This window comes from Perca fluviatilis, chromosome 4 (assembly GCF_010015445.1).
Source record: "Perca fluviatilis chromosome 4, GENO_Pfluv_1.0, whole genome shotgun sequence".
Lineage (NCBI taxonomy): Eukaryota > Metazoa > Chordata > Actinopteri > Perciformes > Percidae > Perca > Perca fluviatilis.
In genome coordinates, this window is record NC_053115.1 from 6,394,578 (window position 1) to 6,412,354 (window position 17,777).

The window sequence follows — 17,777 nt, forward strand, 5'->3', positions numbered from 1 at the left end:
TAGAATTACATTTTTAATGCATTTGAAATTGTAACTGTCCACTATCAAACCACATTTAATTGAAAATATGAGTATTTATTCAGCATTTCTGTGATTGTCTCTAGTTGAGCTGTTTGCATACTAGAATTGGAGAGGTGTACTTATATTATCTCGTACACATAATACAGAGTTCATTACCTATACATATTACCTATAGATGATAGCAAATAATGTGATAACCTTTTGTTGTAACATGTCCTTGGGTCAGGGCTGTAACTGCCTGTCTTTATACTGCCCCTCAGTGGCAAGACAGGGAAATGGCCTACAAAAGACAATTTGCCTCAGTGTGAACAAATTCTACAAGACCTTGCATGCACACACAGTGGCAAACTTCGATATTTCGCCATTAAGTATGAGGATAACAATCCCAATAATTTCTAATGTGCCAATGCAGCTGGAGATAAATAGCACAGAGCAGAGGAGATGATCAGATCTCACTCCATATCTTAATGGGATCCTCTCACACGCCATTCCCATTAATGACCAATCCCTCAATTATGTAAATCAGAGAATGGTCACTAACAGTGAGAAGTTGAAGTTGATCACATAAACAGCAACAGTGTCACATTGCAGAGAGTGTTAATTGGCCACTACTTTTCGTATAATTGCAGCGACAGGGGTCACGTCCTCGACTAACCTCTCCTTTAAGTATTGTTTTTCAGCACACAAACGGTTAATGGAGCAATTAAGATGGCGCTCACAAGCACCACTCGTGGGGACCATTTGGCAAGACAGAGATGGAGAGACGTGGCCTGGGATGCTGTAATCCTGCATATGGTACACAAGGGTCTCAGACCAAAGGGAGGGGTAAATCAAGGTGCACAATACAACTCCTACTCTGGCTGTATGTGATCTGCTGCTCATCACTGAACCAATCATTCTGGTACTTTCTGTATATTTTATACATTTCAACTTAATAAACAAGTTTTTTTTTATTTTGGTGCCAATATATACTGTATTTCTGCCTGCAAAAAGGAAGTTTTTCCTCGCCACTGTTGCACCAAATGCCTGCTCTTGGAAGGGGAAACAGTTGGGTCTTTGGTCTTGTAAATTATAGTGTGGTCTAGACCTACTCTATGTGTAAAGTTTCCTGAGATAACTCCTGTTGTGATTTGACACTATAAATAACATTGAATTGAATTGTATAACATGCAGCAAACTAAGGTTGTCAAGATACCAGAATTTTTAACTTTGATACTATACTAGTTTAATAAAAACTTTACTCGATACCTCTTTCAATACCACAGCAAAATGGAAAAAGGTCCTAGGCATGCAAAATAATTTTTTTCTTAACATTATTTTTAAATGCTTTCCCTACCTTATAGGCCGAAACATTCTTTGTCGTTATTATTGCTGATAGTATTTATTGTCTTTTTTCTAATGTTGCTTCACTTGTAAACACAGACCCAGTTGATTTTCTTCCTCGTTTCATCTGTACAGCCTTGGGTTCAAAATCTGATTGTAGATAAAGCTTCTTCTTTTGTGTAGCTTTGGTACTTCCGATACTATAATTTATCGTTAACTATACATTATACACAAACGTATCGTTTGTACTCCAATGTATCCTGGTATTGAGAAAGTATCCAAGTATCGATACTTTTGACAAACTGACAGCAAACGCTGCAGCTCACATGTGCCAGTTTATTTGGTCATTCAAAAATCACACATGCTGTAAAGAAGCCATCCTTTGTTTATCACAATACAATACTGCCATACCTTTAATTATCTTTTCAAGCCCTTTAAACTGCATTTGTATGAGTGCTATAGAAATACACTTAATAGACAATTTTGTATGCTCTGTCTTTTTGCCACAAATACAATAAAAGGATCAGTTTCTTTCAGTGGTATTTAAGACAACACTTACAGTCACATTTATTACAATTGTGAGTTTAAACATTCGATGTATAAAATAATGTCAAGAGAAAATACAGCAGAAATTGTGATGTGTTTGAAGGCACAGTAATGGTTTTCCTTTTCTTTCTTGGACTTCATGGATATATTCTCAGATATATTCTCAGACATGTTAGCACATTTCTATTGTGTGGTGAGAAGACTGGCAGCTGTTATACCTCTTTTTATTATATTTATTTAACATGTGTTTTTTTATCCATTAAGAAGTTCAGGGTGCCACAGTCAGAACACACGTGAAACTAACCCCACTTATACACCACACAAAGAGAACAAAAAGCTACCGGTTATCTCATCACACTATAAAACAGATGTTGACTTAACAACAGTTAAACATCCAGTAATATTTTAACTAATACTGCTGTAAAGGTGTCTTAAAGGAGATTGTGTGAATGCCAGCCATTTTGGAGACTAATCCCAGGAGAGTGAAGAGGAAAAAAAAAAAAAACTTCTCATCTCTTCATCTACCCCCTCTACCACAGACTTTGCCCACCCTCTATGACTAAGTTATGCCCTGTCATGTAGTCAGAGGCGTCAGATGCCAAGTAGACCACTGCAGCTTGCAGGTCTGTCACTTGAGCCAGTCTACCAGCAGGGATATCTGACAGCCAGCGCTGCACCAGAGGCCTCAGACTCTCCGAGTGGATGAGAGGGGTGTCAACAATCCCCCTGAAAAGAAAGACGGAGAAAGGGGTGGAGAGAGACACACACACACGCAATGAAATCAGAAGGCATCACAGCTCAGAGCCAGGAGTGACAGCGTTGTTTCAGAGCCACCACTTGGTGACAAAAATAAACCCAATTATCCTTTGAAGAAAGGGCATGGCATGCCATCTCTGATGATGTTTACTGTGGGACCGCTCAGGAAGAGCCCACGGGTACGAGGGGACGCCTGGCATAATTCGCACAAAGCCTTTGGTTAAGTACTTACAATTACATGCAACTCCTTCATATTCCTGCTCTGATTCCTGATTGAAATGTGCTCCAACTACTCTGACAGTAATAAGGTGTAATGTATTTTTTTTTGTTTTTTGTTTTTTTTACACGGGTGTGGACTAGCTCCGTGACACCATTACTTAATATACCATAACACCATAACAAATGCAGCTCTCTCTACTTTCTACAATCAAGTATCACAGAGCCTACATTTGAATAAATATGTCAACACATCTGCCTTTGCCTAATATGAGACGACTTTTGACTTTCTACACAATTGACGTGACAGTGACTAAAAGCCATGAGGCCTGAATCATTGTTCAATGTATTCTGGTGCCTTGATATGGAATTCCAACATTTGGTTAAATTAGCACTTCCAAGGAGCGTGTGACACCTTGGTTAACATATTCCACCTCAATTATATTTCTCTTCAGCTGCCATGTTATCTGGAACCTTTGCTGGCAATCAGAGGTTCTGTTTTCCCTCAGCCAATTTTCTAGATAATGCAGCTTATCACCGCTGCGGCTAAAGTTGCCAATGGAATCAGGCTCCAGTCAACCTCGTGAGCGCTAATTGTGTCCTCTTTTTTTATGCATATTTACTGACTGTCACTTCAAAGAAATCAGCGGCCCATTGAGACGCCCAGTTAGCGAGGAGAGAGAATTGCTTCTTTGCAAATTAAAATTAGCAAACAAGCTGCCGATAAATAAAGCTGAGCATGGCATGTGTGAGGGCTTTGTTCTGGGGCTGTGACCGGGCCTGGCTCGCCCGGTGCCACCGGGCGGATTTGCTCAGGGATGGCTGGGGCTAAGGGATGTTGCACTTAAAACACACACACACACACCCACCAGTGTTCTTCTCTGTTCTTCCCCCTGCTTAGACACAGACAGACACACACAGACAGACACACACAGACACACAGACACACACACACACACACACACACACACACACACACACAGACACACACACACACACACACACACACACACACACACACACACACACACACACACACACACACACACACACACACACACACACACACACACACACACACACACACACACACACACACACTTCCCCCTGCTTAGCTTCACAGAGTAATAGACACAAACAAGGCGCTATTGTTGCGCCTACACTCGGAGTGATGTTGCAAATTTGGTTCCCTAATTGAATAGAACAATTAGAGCAAGTGTTTGTTTGATTCATCCCTCAAGACGTCATCTAATTAAGCACTGATGTATTGTTTGAGGACTGAAATTAGTGCATCATTCTAGAATGGGGCTCTTCATGTGAAAGCAAATACACTTATCACCTCTTCCTTTTGCAGCTCAATCCCTTACAACACTCAAAAGGTGGACAAGTATGTTTTGGCAAAAAAATAAAAAAATAAACGGTAAAAGAGAAGGCCAAGAATAGACAGCACTTACGGTGAGATGCAGTTGACATGCACTCCTCTGTCAATCCATTCAGTGCCCAGAGTCTGAGTCAGTTTGACCACTCCTGCCTTGGACGTGTTGTAGGAAAGCTGCTTCTGAGGATGGGGCACTGCAGGGTAGAGGATGGAAAGAAAATGAGTTACCCTAAACAGACACAACACAACGTTTTATAAAGATAACATTTGCTGCATCATTAGTAATGGTATGCACTTTCACCATTCTCAGGTGTCCATTAAAATCTCTTTTATTTTTAGAAGTCATTTCTTTTCCAAAAGAGACTAGCAATACTTCCTTTCTCACAAAAGCTGACCACATATACATTTTATATTGGAGCTCATGCGGTTTCTAGTGGATACTACATAAAAGCTCCTCCATTAGCTGCTGGGGACTCTGAGGATGAAGCCATGTAAAATTAATTGCTTATAATGTCCAGTTATGCTCCGTCCTCAGCAACAAAGACAGGGAGCCATTTGTTTGCCTTGACCATCACAGATGCTGCACACTGCATGGGATAACGGGACAGGGGCTCATTTTCTGCTGGTTGATTAATCATCACAAGGAAGGCTCCAAGTTACATACAACTTTAGTAGTTAACCTCATCACCCGCCGATCTGACTGCCAAATGGCTTCAGTGTGAGACTGGGATGATAAATACCAGCCAGCTGCAGAGAGGCAGGGATCGGTCCTGGGGAGAAAAGGCTGCAGCATCCCGCATACATTGCTGGGTTAAAAAGGAGAAAAATGTGCAGGGTAGAGGTAAAAGTTGGAAACTGCTAGAGAAATAAGATGTAAAAGTCGGGACAACGGCACCGTAGCTGAGAGTGTGGGTGAGTGGGATTGTGCAAAGTGTGGCGAGATAGCAGAAGATGGTAAGGTTGGGTTGGGCTGGATGAGGGTAGGCTAGGACCTCAGAGGAGCAGGCAAGGAGGAGCAGAGCCCAGGGCTTACACGCAGATTGAAGGTGAAATCCGACTTATCAGGACAGGAAACACAGCTCAAAATGCCTAACAGCACTAATCCTCGCTCAAGACCTGATGATACGGCCCCAAAATACCATTCAGAAAATGCCTTCATCCTTTAAATAAACCTGCATTGATGTTTTCGCCGTCTTAAAGAGCAGTAATCCCCAGAGAAGGGAAAAGGGGGTAGAAGGAGAGCATTCTCCAAAGCCCTCTTTAACATTCACCCTGCTACTTATTGCCCATTTCAAGTGGGAGAAAACATGCTCTTTATCAGGCACGTCTTTACATTTTGAATTCTTCTGAGTTCAAATGATGCACTCTTTTCCCAGAATGGCATGGCAGTTGTAATGTACATTACTATGCAGCTGAGATCTGCAGGTATGAGTGGGAGAGTCACAAATCCCTCAGTAAGGTCATCATGCAGCCAAAATTCAGAGTGTGTTCATTTCAAGTTCGATATTTCCTGTCTGGGTGTCTTTGAGCTGCTGGCCATTATTCAGAAGAAAAAAAAAAAAAAAAGGTGGTTGATGGTAGGGAGTGTGTGTGTGGGTGTGGGTGTGTGTGTGTGTGGAGGGGGTGTTAGTGGGGACACACACATTCTATTCAGCAGATGGACAAAAAGCTGTCATTGTGCATTTTAATTGGGCATTTACGGCTTCTTTTTGGGCTTCCACTTGGCTAGAACAGGTCCCATCTGATTACACATTATGACAATATTATAACAGATGTCCAGACCAATAAAGTAAATTCCTGAAGGACTGTATGTAATGCGAGTAATTGATCATTTTTTTTAATGCCGGCCTCTATTTACCAGCATGCTCCGGTTTTACAGATTGCCCCTGCAGTCGGGACTGGGGCCCATATGGCACAGCAGTTTACTGGCGATTTGACTATACTGCTGATGAAGTGTTGCTGCTCCTCTGGAGGAACCTGTTGGATGAGGAACATTATGCAAGGCTTTTACTAGGCTCTCACTAAACTCTAAAAGTGTCTTCCGCTGTTCAAACAAGGCTGCTGGCACAGGCTGGGGTTTTGCCGCTGCACAGGAACCCTCCCTTCCCAAGTTGGACCTCAGGTTGCCTTCCACATCCTCCAGACAGCTCCACAGAGAGGGAATGTTTATTATGATGCAAAACCGCCTCGGTGAGACGCAATCACAACACTTTCCTGCTATGCTGCTTATTGTATGCATCTCTATAGAACAGTTTAACTGGGGTAAAAGTTGCAAAGGAGAAAAGCTGGCTAATCCTGTTTTAAAGGATACGTTGCTCAAAAACAGGAAAACTGCAGCTGATTTTTTTTCTTTTCTTATTTTAACCACTCTAATGGTCTAAAGTCAGTTCGGAACGACTTTCTGTCTGATGATAAAAACTATTTAATGTGACGTGTACTCCGGCACATAGCTGTACAGCTCAAATGTATTTAACGCTCCCTACCTCCCCCTCCTACTCTCGACCCAACTCTCCACGCCAAATGGAGAGATTAAAAGCAGACATGGAGGGGCTCCAGAGAGAAGGTGGGGGAATAGAATCATCACTCACCTATTAGACTGGCCATGGAGGCTGTGTTGATAATCTTGCCGTATCCTTGCTTCAACATCACTCGACCTGCTGCCTAAGGCAAGGATTCAGGTGAAAAAAGAGACACATTAAACACCTCATCATGGCACTGATACGCTACCAAAAGTCTGAGCACGGATCAACACAAAAACATGTAGTTTATTTATACTTGGAGACAGAAATAGTGGTTAACAACATTTGGGTGGTAGGGCATGCAGTATACAATATAACACACACACACATACATACATACATACACATATATATATACACACACACACACACACACACACACACACACACACACACACACACACACACACACAATATAGAGAGAGAATGAGAGAGCATGAGAGAGCATGAGAGAGAAATGGAGATGTCTGACAGCAACTAGATAATTTAGATCTAATTTTAGTCAGTACAGAGGAGCTAAAGCTGGTTGGACCATCAGTAATTAGGTCATAGTCCAACTAGTTCTGACAGAAAGAAACTACTGAAGGAAAACAGGATTAAGAATCAATTTAGTTTTTTCAGGCATTGTGTCACTAGTAAATTGACAGCCGAATTTACATTAATATGTAGACATTGTAAACAAGTCCATTTTTAATTTTTAATATGAAATTAATTTCTAATAAGATTATTTTCTGTATGAAAACACAGGTATAACAAAGCCAAATCATCAACTATCAGCCTATGGGAAAGCGCAGCAGCACAAACATCAGACTTAATGACCTCAGCCCCACAAGAACTAGAGGAGAGGTGTGGGTTCTGTTTGTTTGTTTGTTTTCCTCGAGACCGCAGAGGGTGGGGAGGGGGGTGGGGGTCTTTGTTCTTGTTCAATTTGGGTTTCTTTGCTCTGTGCACCATCTGACATTACCTGTCACACAATGTGGAATTTGTTTTGTATGTCTGAAGGTGCTAATAAAAAATGGATCACAAAAAACAAAAACACGTAGCAGGTTTTCCTGTTGTAGCTCTGTGGCTTTGCATCATTTGTACCTGCTGTACAGTGTGTCTGCTTAATCGTTGCTGTCCGCTGAAAAACTTCGGTAGAATTTTGGTGATTTTTTGGGGGATAAAACAAAGGATTAAGTCTTCCTTTTATGAGTTAAGAAAATGAACCCGCATCCAAAGCTACAAGTCCCATTTAAAATCTATTGGTTTAGAAAAATGACATGGTGTTTTTCCTAACTCAGGGATTTACTAACTCGTAATTTAACCACTTTTCACATTACAAAGTTGATGATGACACATACAAAATAAATGCATTCATCACACACACATTTTTTTTTTTATCTCTGCTTCATATGTTGTACTGTGTTAAAGATGGAAGTTTAGTCTGATTCTGCAAAAATAATTCCAGTTTCCCAAAGATGAAGAAAAGATACCTTCATATTAGTCCATGGACAATTTGAACGGAGTATCGCATTGTTAAGTGGATTGCAACATTGAGCATTGGCTCAGACTTTCTTAATATTCAGATGCATTTATATACAGTATATATATATATATATTTATATTTATATTATTATGTTTCTTCTCTGTCTGATATTCTCAAAATGTCCAGGTCCAGTGTTTGTCAAAGCAACAGTGAAGGGTTTATATTGCTTGGAGCACCATTTTTTCTTTCCATTTAATTTCACAGCAGTATGTGATTTTATGTAAAACTCTTATGACACTATTCTCGTAGTGAAACCATTGAAATAAATCACAATTAAACTCAAATCTGATATATTTATAGGGCTGGGCAATATATCGACATTATATTGATATTGTGATATGAGACTGGATATCGTCTTAGATTTTGGATATGGTAATATCGCGATATGACACAAGTGTTGTCTTTCCTGGTTTTAATGGCTGGATTACAGTAAAGTGATGTCATTTTTTTAATTTACCAGACTGTTCTAGCTTTTCTATTATTTGCCTTTACCCACTTAGTTATTATATACAAATTAATGATTATTATTTATCAAAAATCTCATTGTGTAAATATTTTTTTGTAAGCACCAATTGTCAACCCTATAATATCACCACAATATTGATATCGAGGTATTTGGTCAACAATATCGTGATATTAGATTTTTTTTTTTCCATATCGCCCAGCTCTATATATTTGCATTTAAAAGTTTTTTTTTGTTGGTCTGAAAATTTCACATCGCACAGATACAAGGCAGTGCAATACGGTAGAGAGAATAAACCGTCTCTGTGGTCACACACACACACACACACACACACACACACACACACACACACACACACACACACACACACACACACACACACACACACACACACACACACACACACACACACACACACACACACACACACACACACACACACACACACACTCTTTTACAGAAGGTGATACACACCTGACAGCACATGAATGTCCCCCTCAGGTTGACATTAAAGGTTTGGTCCCACTCCTCTAGACTGGTGTCTTCACTGGCTGAGTTCATGTTGATGCCGGCATTGTTACAGGCGATGTGGATCGCTCCCCATTTGGAGACAATGTTGTCAATCATCCTCTGGACATCATCTGATTTGCTAATGTCAGCTGTGATCGAAATGGCATTGATGCCTGTATATGAAAACATGGACGCCTCTTAGAATACTTTGTACATATCGCAACATTATGCACGATATAAGCAACTTCTATCCTTGGATATTTTAGAAGTTTATTTTACAAATCCTAATTTGGCTTTATACTTTTGAATATCATTCAAAAATAATGTGTAGGCAATTTCATTCTCATGTAATGTATAACCTGATACAGTATATCTTATGCTTTAGTATGCTGCCATCTGCTGGCCAAAAACCAGAACCACTGCTAGGCCTATTTGGAGTTGGGGACTGAAGTTCATCTGGCCAGTCTGCACAAAATGTTGTCAAATACAGAGTTTCTGTTTGTAGTAAACCTGCCTATGTGACGCGAGGTACTGAGTAACGAGTTTAAGAAATGATAAACAGGATGGGGATGTGCAGCTTGTGCTTAAGTCTACATTTGTTGTGTTAACATGCCTTACCTTTGAGGAAGAGCTCTTCAGCCACTGCCTCAGCTTTATCTTTGTCCAGGTCTACCACTGCCACCTTCGCACCGGCCTCACCCAGAGCATGAGCAAATGCTCGGCCTATGCCCTGCCCAGCACCCGTCACGTAGGCCACCTTTCCATCAAGACGCATCCGATCGAGGATAGGCCGCCCCCCAACTCCGCGGAAAACTTTGTCATCTGTTATTTTACTCTAATATAAATAAACAAGATAAGCATGATGACATGATCAGTGAGAATTATATTACCAAGAGAAAATCCTCAGTGAAAGTATGATGACAGCTGTTTGATTTCCATGTCCATTCTGGCTCATTGAGGTCTGAGCACTGGGGTTACTTAAACACTACCTGTGTTCTTGAGCCCTCAGAGGCCACAGATACCCGGCGGATAACACTGATGCCATCTCTGAGAGGGATAATGACCTTTAAAACAAGAAGGACAGTCTTAAAATTAAAAAAACAATACCTGTCCAACACATACGGTGGCATGTAAAGGTTTGAAACTTACCTGCTCCACGCGGGGATCATTACAGACAAACTGGTTGAATTTCCTGAGCGCCAGTCCATTGCCATCTGTGGCGTCTTTAAGATAAACCTGGGCTTTGAACAGGCAGTTATCTACACACATGACCCCTCGCAATCTCAGCAGATTGTTGTCGAGAATAAAGTTGTAGTAGTTGATGTAATTATCCTTGTCAGCATCAATGAAGACCATGTCAAACTGCTCTCCTGCAGCAGCCAATTCCTGGGAGGGACAGAGAGTTATTAGGAAACTGGCCATGTGCCCCACCGTCTGTTAATGGATTACAGTAACACCAAAAAAAGAGTCAGTGTCATCTGTGCCTGCTTTAATTATGCAAAGCACCGAGCAATACACACAGTTACTACTATTGTAAACTTTAAAGCTGGAGTGCAGAACATTTGTCTCCCCCCTCTGGCAGTGAGAGTAATTACACAAACACTGCTGACATGCTTAAAAGGTCCCATGACATGGTGCTCTTTGGATGCTTTTATATAGGTCTTAGTGGTCCCCTAATACTGTATGTGAAGTCGCTTTCCCGAAATTCTGCCTTGGTGCAGAATTACAGCCACTAGAGCCAGTCCCACAATGAGCTTTCCTTAGGATGTGCCATTTCTGTGTCTGTAGCTATTGAGGAGAAGAGAGGGGGGGGCAAGGTGGAGGGTGGGGGTGTGGCCTTGACCAACTGCCAACAAATTTTCTGGGCGGGCATGCGGAGAAAGGAGAGGTAACCTTGCTCCTTATGACCTCATAAGGAGAAGATTTCAGATCGGCCCATCTGAGCTTTCATTTTCTCAAAGGCAGAGCAGGATACCCAGGGCTCGGTTTACACCTATCACCATTTCTAGCCACTGGGGGACCATAGGCAGGCTGAGGGAATGCATATTAATGTTAAAAAACATTAACACATTTTCATGCCATGGGACCTTTAAAGGGACGCTATGCAGTTTTGGCCATTTCTTGAGGAGCCTCTCGCTGCAGCCTGCGGGAAGGCGGGGCTTGACCAACGACATTTCATGCAACAACAGTGAACTGTAATTGGGCCCATGTACTTTTTTCTTCATTTCATTTCCGATTTTGAAATGAAAAGAGTGGTTCGGAAATAACGTAAGACTGCTCCGGTGAAAGCCTTGTTTTCATGAGCTTCTGGGGCTAGCTGCTAACTAGCTCGGAAGCTAACATCTAATGGCAGGCAGGTTGCTAATTAGCCAATGCTAAAAAGTATGAAAGTACTAGTTTCCCCTGCTTTCTATCAATATTCCTCGGTATTGGTCTCTTGGTGTAGTTTGCTAACATGCTCGTAGACATGTAAATTAACTGTTTGCGTGCTAGCTAAGTCAACGGTCAACACCTTTTATATTGTAACGTGAAAGCTCAGGCTGCATTAGCTTCAGCTAAGCCACAGCAGCAACTTGCACTGCCCCGTTAAAATGCAACTTCAACCCTCGGATATAACGGTAATCATGTAGCAATTTTACTGTATAGACATCTGTATGTGTGTTCCACCTTTTGAAATACTTAGATTAGGTGTGTTACTGTGCAGGTCATTGAGTGAAGCCGAATATCCGAGGAGCGTCTCGCATGATTGTGAATTCTACTGAACCAGACTGAGAGACCATTTAAAAGGCTCAGGAACTCTTTGCATGTGTTTTGGATTAATTAGCCGATTAGAGTGGGACACTTTGAGCCTACAATATTGAACCTTTTCACAATATTAAAATTTTCTGAGGGTTTTCATAAACTGTAAGCCATAATCATCAAAATTCTAACAAATACAGGCTTGAAATATCTCGCTTTGCATGTAACTAGGTCTATATAATATATTAGTTTTACCTTTTAAGCTGAATTACTGAAATAAATGAACTTTTGCACGATATTCAAATTTTTCGAATTTCACCGTATGCTTCTGGTTCACCTGTTGATTAAGCAAAATCGATTGATTAATGGAGATTGAATTCTTGCTGTTAATATGAAAGTCCATAACGAAAAAACACACCATTCTACTTTTGAGGGCTCGTTTTCCGTTTGAACACATTGTCATCAATATTAACAAGCTTTAAAATGACCCATTTTTCAAATTTGGATATCGTTTCAAAATCGGAAATCAAATGACCACCGGCCAAATTACAGTAACTACATGAAAACTTCACTGTTGCATGAAATGTCGTTTGTGTTTAGCCTACATCATCAGTTTCTATCATCTAAAGTGAAACAAGAGGCTATATCAACTTCGCGACCGGGCTGTTTTTTTTTTTTTTTTTTTTGTCTTCAAAAAAACTTTATTATTCAAGTACAGCTACATAAACACATTGAAAACATTAAATGCATACATACATACATACACGAAAAAGGGGCGCATGAAATTTACATTAAAGAGGTTGTAAGGCATTGTAAATGTTCAGAGTCCGGATGGCTTTCTATGGCTGCAGCCTGCGGGAAGGCAGGGCTTGACATCAAGCCCTGCCTTCCCCGCAGCCTGCAGAGAGATGCACTTGCATTTCTTCGCTGTTTTGATGCTTTTTGCTCGCAGGTTTCTCTATAGAGCTCCCCCTACAGCTTCGGAATAGATATTAGCTATCGGTCAGTCTGCAGTTTCCTCTTTCTCTGTTCCTCCGACAATGCTTCCCTAGCTTTGTGCTTCTTTTTTGCCGGCTCAACCATGACGATAGTGTGAAAAATTCCATCACTACCTTGTTCTTATAGCTAGCCGGTTCCTGTATGTGTGCAGTGCCGTGAAGCAATACGTTACATCGTGAGACCTGATTTCACGCGATACTTCCTGACGCTGAGGCCGGTGGCTCGCCGGCTGAAAGTTGCAACGGTGGTTTTTCCGCTCACAGGTGCTAGGGGGAGTGAGACGACCACCATTCAACTCAAAAATAGTCATATAACCATTCTAATGACTCAGAAGCTGTTCAGTTAAGGTAAATTAAGCTAAAAGAAACTGCATAGTTCCCCTTTAAGAAAAGCAGTGGGATTCATATAATGCTGCGTCGCTTTGGTCTCACCCCCCTTCCTGCCTTTCAAGGTAATAGGTAATACAGGTAGACTGAAAAACAGTGTAACCAATCAGAGAGCCAGAATAAGCCGCTAATCTTTGAAGAACTGTGAGTGATGGAGCAAGGTTGGTTAACGGCACACTGTGTACTGCTCATGTAATGAAGTTGTTGTGAAATGAATACACTACTCGTACAATGAGTACAAATGAGCTGTATCGGCATCCTTTCGGTGTGTGACAGCGCGGGAATAGTGCCACCGAAAAAAGACACCAAAAATCCGGTATACTGAGAAATATAGAGCTTTCCCCGGCTGTGATAGGCTTAATCAGCATTGTGTGAACTTGTTTGGCAAGGACTTGAACGTAGCAGACGTTCCTTTATGTAAAAGCGCCACACTCAAAGCGCCACATAAATGTCTTAATTCATTTTTGCTAACAGTCCATACAGAGGACAGTCCCTCAATAATGAATACGGTGTCTTCTCTCACCTTTAGAGTGTCCATGGCGGACCCAGTCTTGACAGTAATCTTCTTGCCATGTGGAGACTTGTCAAAAATGGGCTGAGCAAAGTCTTTGAGGTATGGCTCTAACTCACAGGCAACTAAGCAGCCGTCCTCAGGAAGACCTTCAGCCATGGAAAGTGCACCGTAGCCGGTAAACATTCCAATCTCTAGAACCCTCTTAGCTTGACTTATGTGGATAAGCATCTTCAGGGTCTGGCCTGGCAAAAAAAATAAAAAAATAAAACACCCAAGAGCAAGTTATGGCAATATGGTAAACCAGTGAATAAAATGGCAATGAACAGTACACATGTAAATGTCCTTCAACCTTCAACATGTCCAGTGATGCACTCCTTGGGAAGCTGGAACATAGTTTTGCCCTCCTTGTGCACTTGTTTCCAGTCATGGGAAATTGTTTTTCTACAATTAAATATGAATGAAAGTATTAACAAATTTATCTCACACAGTATTTTGAGCTATAGATGATTATGTGTAGGAAACCAAGACATACTTATATAGCTCTGCTAGAGGTTCACTTTCCTGTGTGGTCATTAGCTCCAGGTAGTCATCCAGGCCACTGGCTATGTCCAGAGCCTTCTGCAACTGACATGTCAGCTCCTCTGGCACATTGCCACTCGTTGCAGCTATCTCCTTGGCTTTTTTTAGGAGGTCCACAAGGACTTCCACTGGGGTGTCGGGAACTGGGGGAATAACATAATGTAATTTTAGTTTAGTAATCAACTTAATTTTCTACTGCTCTTTGCTGCTACAGACTACATGATGTAGGGCTGCAACAATAGATGATGTTCATTATCCAGTTATCGGACGTTATTTTCTCAATTATTTGATGAATTGTGAAAACCACACAAAGAAAAACAGCAAAACCATGTAATTAATAGCGTGAAAAATAACACAGGCTACAATATGAATTTGTTATAAAAATGTTACCAAATAATTTGATTAATTGACTAATAGATAGACTGAGTAATATTCTCAGCCCTAATATGATTCAACATTTGTGTTACTTCATCAGAAAGAACACTATTTTACCTACATTATTCCAAAAGCAAGTTCAAATGGTTATCTGAATAGAGCCCATAAATAAGGAGCTCACTTATACGTAATCACACACACACACACACACACACACACACACACACACACACACACACACACACACACACACACACACACACACACACACACACACACACGCCTATGTATTATGTACTTTTTACATTATTGTAGCCTATGCACTTTACTTAGCCTAACAACTTTTCTTATGACCACGATCTAAACAGCCTTATAGGCTGCAGCTGGCTGCCAGTGGCAATAGCCTACATTCGCTCTGATAAGGGCCGCACAGATACATAAGCAACTGCACGCCAGTGGAGTTTGGTTCCTAAAGTAATGAAACGCGTAAGTCCTAGTGATATTTACCGTACTTTGACCCCCGACACAATGCCAAAAATAAGTATTTGTCTTACCTTTTTCGGCTGGCATGGTGCGCGGTTAGTTCATGGGCGTGACGATTTCAGCAGCCACAGCGGACTTCTGTTATATCACAACAACTATGCAAATTGTTGAGGGAGGGGAGTGACTGATAGCTTGCACTCCAGGCGAAAAACGATCCTTTTCAAATAACAGCACCTGAGATAAAGGGACGTTCGTGTTGGAGACAGACCCTGAGAAAAACGTCTCACGCGGACCACAGGAATGTTAACTGCTGAAGATTAGGGTTTTCTAGTTCATCCATTGCCATTGGCCATTGTTACTTAAGATATCGTAGACGTGGTGTCTACTATGTAAAAAAGCCTTCTTAAACTAAATGTGAGGAAATATAAGTGAGAAAAATGTTTGACTTAGGCCTACTTGAATCCCACTTATAAAATAAGCTTAATTGCTGAACATAGACCGCAGATAAACTGTTCAAATTGTAGCATGAAGTAGGGCACTGCGTTAGGATTGGGACACAAAATATCGCGGGAGTGGGTGTTTTAACAGGGGCTGCGGGACCTGGGCTGCTTCTGATCAGTTCTGTAACCAACTTTAAGGTCCGCCCAGCTTGGTTTCATAAGAAAATCAGTAACGCACTGTGCGTGCAGGTAAACACCAGCCAAACGCTTTATTTTATACTTTATATAATGCCTCTCTCCCACTTCTTTCCCGGGGCACTAGTGCCTCGCCCCTTTCTCCTCCCGCGACCTGATCGGATCACTTAACAGCGACTTTAACATGAAATCGGGTTAGATAGTGCTTTAAAAGACTGGGACACGAAAGGAAATAAAACAACCTGATCGAGCAAAACGATTCACAGCCAATAACGTTCTAAGTGAAATAATGAATACAATGCCACTTTGCCCTTATACTGCACTAGATAGACAGATAGAATACTAATTATTGCACTTGAATGTAGCCTAATTATGCACTAGAACGTAAGTTCGCTACTTAATTATTACCAAAAGATATGCATTTTTATTAATACTACACAGTAAAATAACTACTTTCCCTGCGGGAGGGGATAATACACAAAATCAATGGTCAATCTATTGACAATCAATCTAATGTTTGCTAGGCGGGACCCAACACACAAGCTGCAAGAACGGGCAGGAGCAGAACACACTGCGGAGCGGGCAGTAATGGTCAGATATCCACCGGGAGCGGGCAGTAATGGTCAGATATCCACCGGGAGCGGGCAGTAATGGTCAGATATCCACCGGGAGCGGGCAGGAGCGGGATTAAAAAAACTGTCCCGCACAGGGTTCTAGCATGTAGCCTCAAGATGAATTAGGAAACTGATTAATTTGTTGGCCACTAAGTGGCTGCAGAACAAGCTGTAAACACTATGTTGACATTTTGTCAGCTTAAAGGTCCCATGACATGCTGCTTTTTGGATGCTTTTATATAGGCCTTATGATCCCCTAAAACTGTATTTGAAGTGTCTTTCCCGAAATTCAGCCTTGGTGCAGAATTCCAGCCACTAGAGCCAGTCCCACAATGAGCTTTCCTCAGGATCTGCCATATCTGTGTCTGTAGCTTTAAATGCTAATTAGGAGGAGAGGGGGGGAGCAAGGTGGAGGGTGGGAGTGTGGCCTTGACCAACTGCCACTTTGCTCGTTTGCAAGCCATGATGTCTCTGTCTTTCTCATGGGCTGGCCACATTCTCTGGGCGGGCAAAGCAGAGAAAGGAGAGGTAACCTTGCTCCTTATGATCTCATAAGGAGAAGATTCCAGATTGGCCCATCTGCGCTTTCATTTTCTCAAAGGCAAAGCAGGATACCCAGGGCTCGGTTTACACCTATCACCATTTCTAGCCACTGGGGGACCATAGGCAGGCTGGGGGAACTCATATTAATGTTAAAAAACCTCAGAAAGTGAAATGGTCATACCATGGGACCTTTAAAAATGTATGGAACACATGTTAGCGCAATTAGGCTACGTATTTGCACTTTCAGTAATAATTAACCTACATTTGTTTATATAGCACTTTTCATTTAAACATGTTACAAAGTGCTTCACAAGACATAAATAAATACATGCGCAATATTAGCTTTAATGTGGAGTCATGTTTCTGTATAGTAAGAAAATGGCTCCTTACAGCAGGATGGAAAACCAAAGCAATTATCCAAAATAGACTAAAATGCAACACAGAGCTGATGGATAGTCAGGTGCTAACTCTGTGGGTTTGTCACTGTTAGCGACCCATTTCACATCACACACTTTGATCTATTGTTGTAAAAATGTATTGAATAGTGAAACTTTAGCTGGAAGACATCTACAATATTGTAAAACATTCCTGAGAGGAGAGGTGGGAAGATCATAGCAGACAATCGCATCAAACATGTGGTGGCCTTGCTC

General features: G+C 41.4%; 1 protein-coding gene across 1 annotated transcript; it reads right to left on the reverse strand.

Annotated features, from left to right (window-relative positions):
• Positions 1-1,666: 1,666 nt before the first annotated feature.
• zgc:113054 (uncharacterized protein LOC541322 homolog) lies at positions 1,667-15,869 on the reverse strand. The gene is made up of 11 exons (XM_039796294.1): positions 15,407-15,869; positions 14,431-14,620; positions 14,248-14,339; positions 13,908-14,140; positions 10,410-10,646; positions 10,250-10,324; positions 9,879-10,095; positions 9,225-9,433; positions 6,829-6,901; positions 4,317-4,434; positions 1,667-2,616 (listed from the first exon to the last, which is right to left on the reverse strand). The coding sequence occupies exons 1-11, from the start codon at positions 15,420-15,422 to the stop codon at positions 2,421-2,423; spliced, it is 1,656 nt and encodes a 551-aa protein (XP_039652228.1). The 5' UTR covers positions 15,423-15,869; the 3' UTR covers positions 1,667-2,420.
• Positions 15,870-17,777: the final 1,908 nt, after the last annotated feature.

Bases quoted from the DNA above. Each gene is read 5' to 3' on its own strand.
- zgc:113054 (XM_039796294.1), bottom strand. The intron at 9,434-9,878 runs GTAAGGCATGTT...TTTCATATACAG, and splicing joins TGAAGAGCTCTTCCTCAAAG to GCATCAATGCCATTTCGATC. The intron at 6,902-9,224 runs GTGTGTATCACC...TCCTTGCCTTAG, and splicing joins GGACATTCATGTGCTGTCAG to GCAGCAGGTCGAGTGATGTT.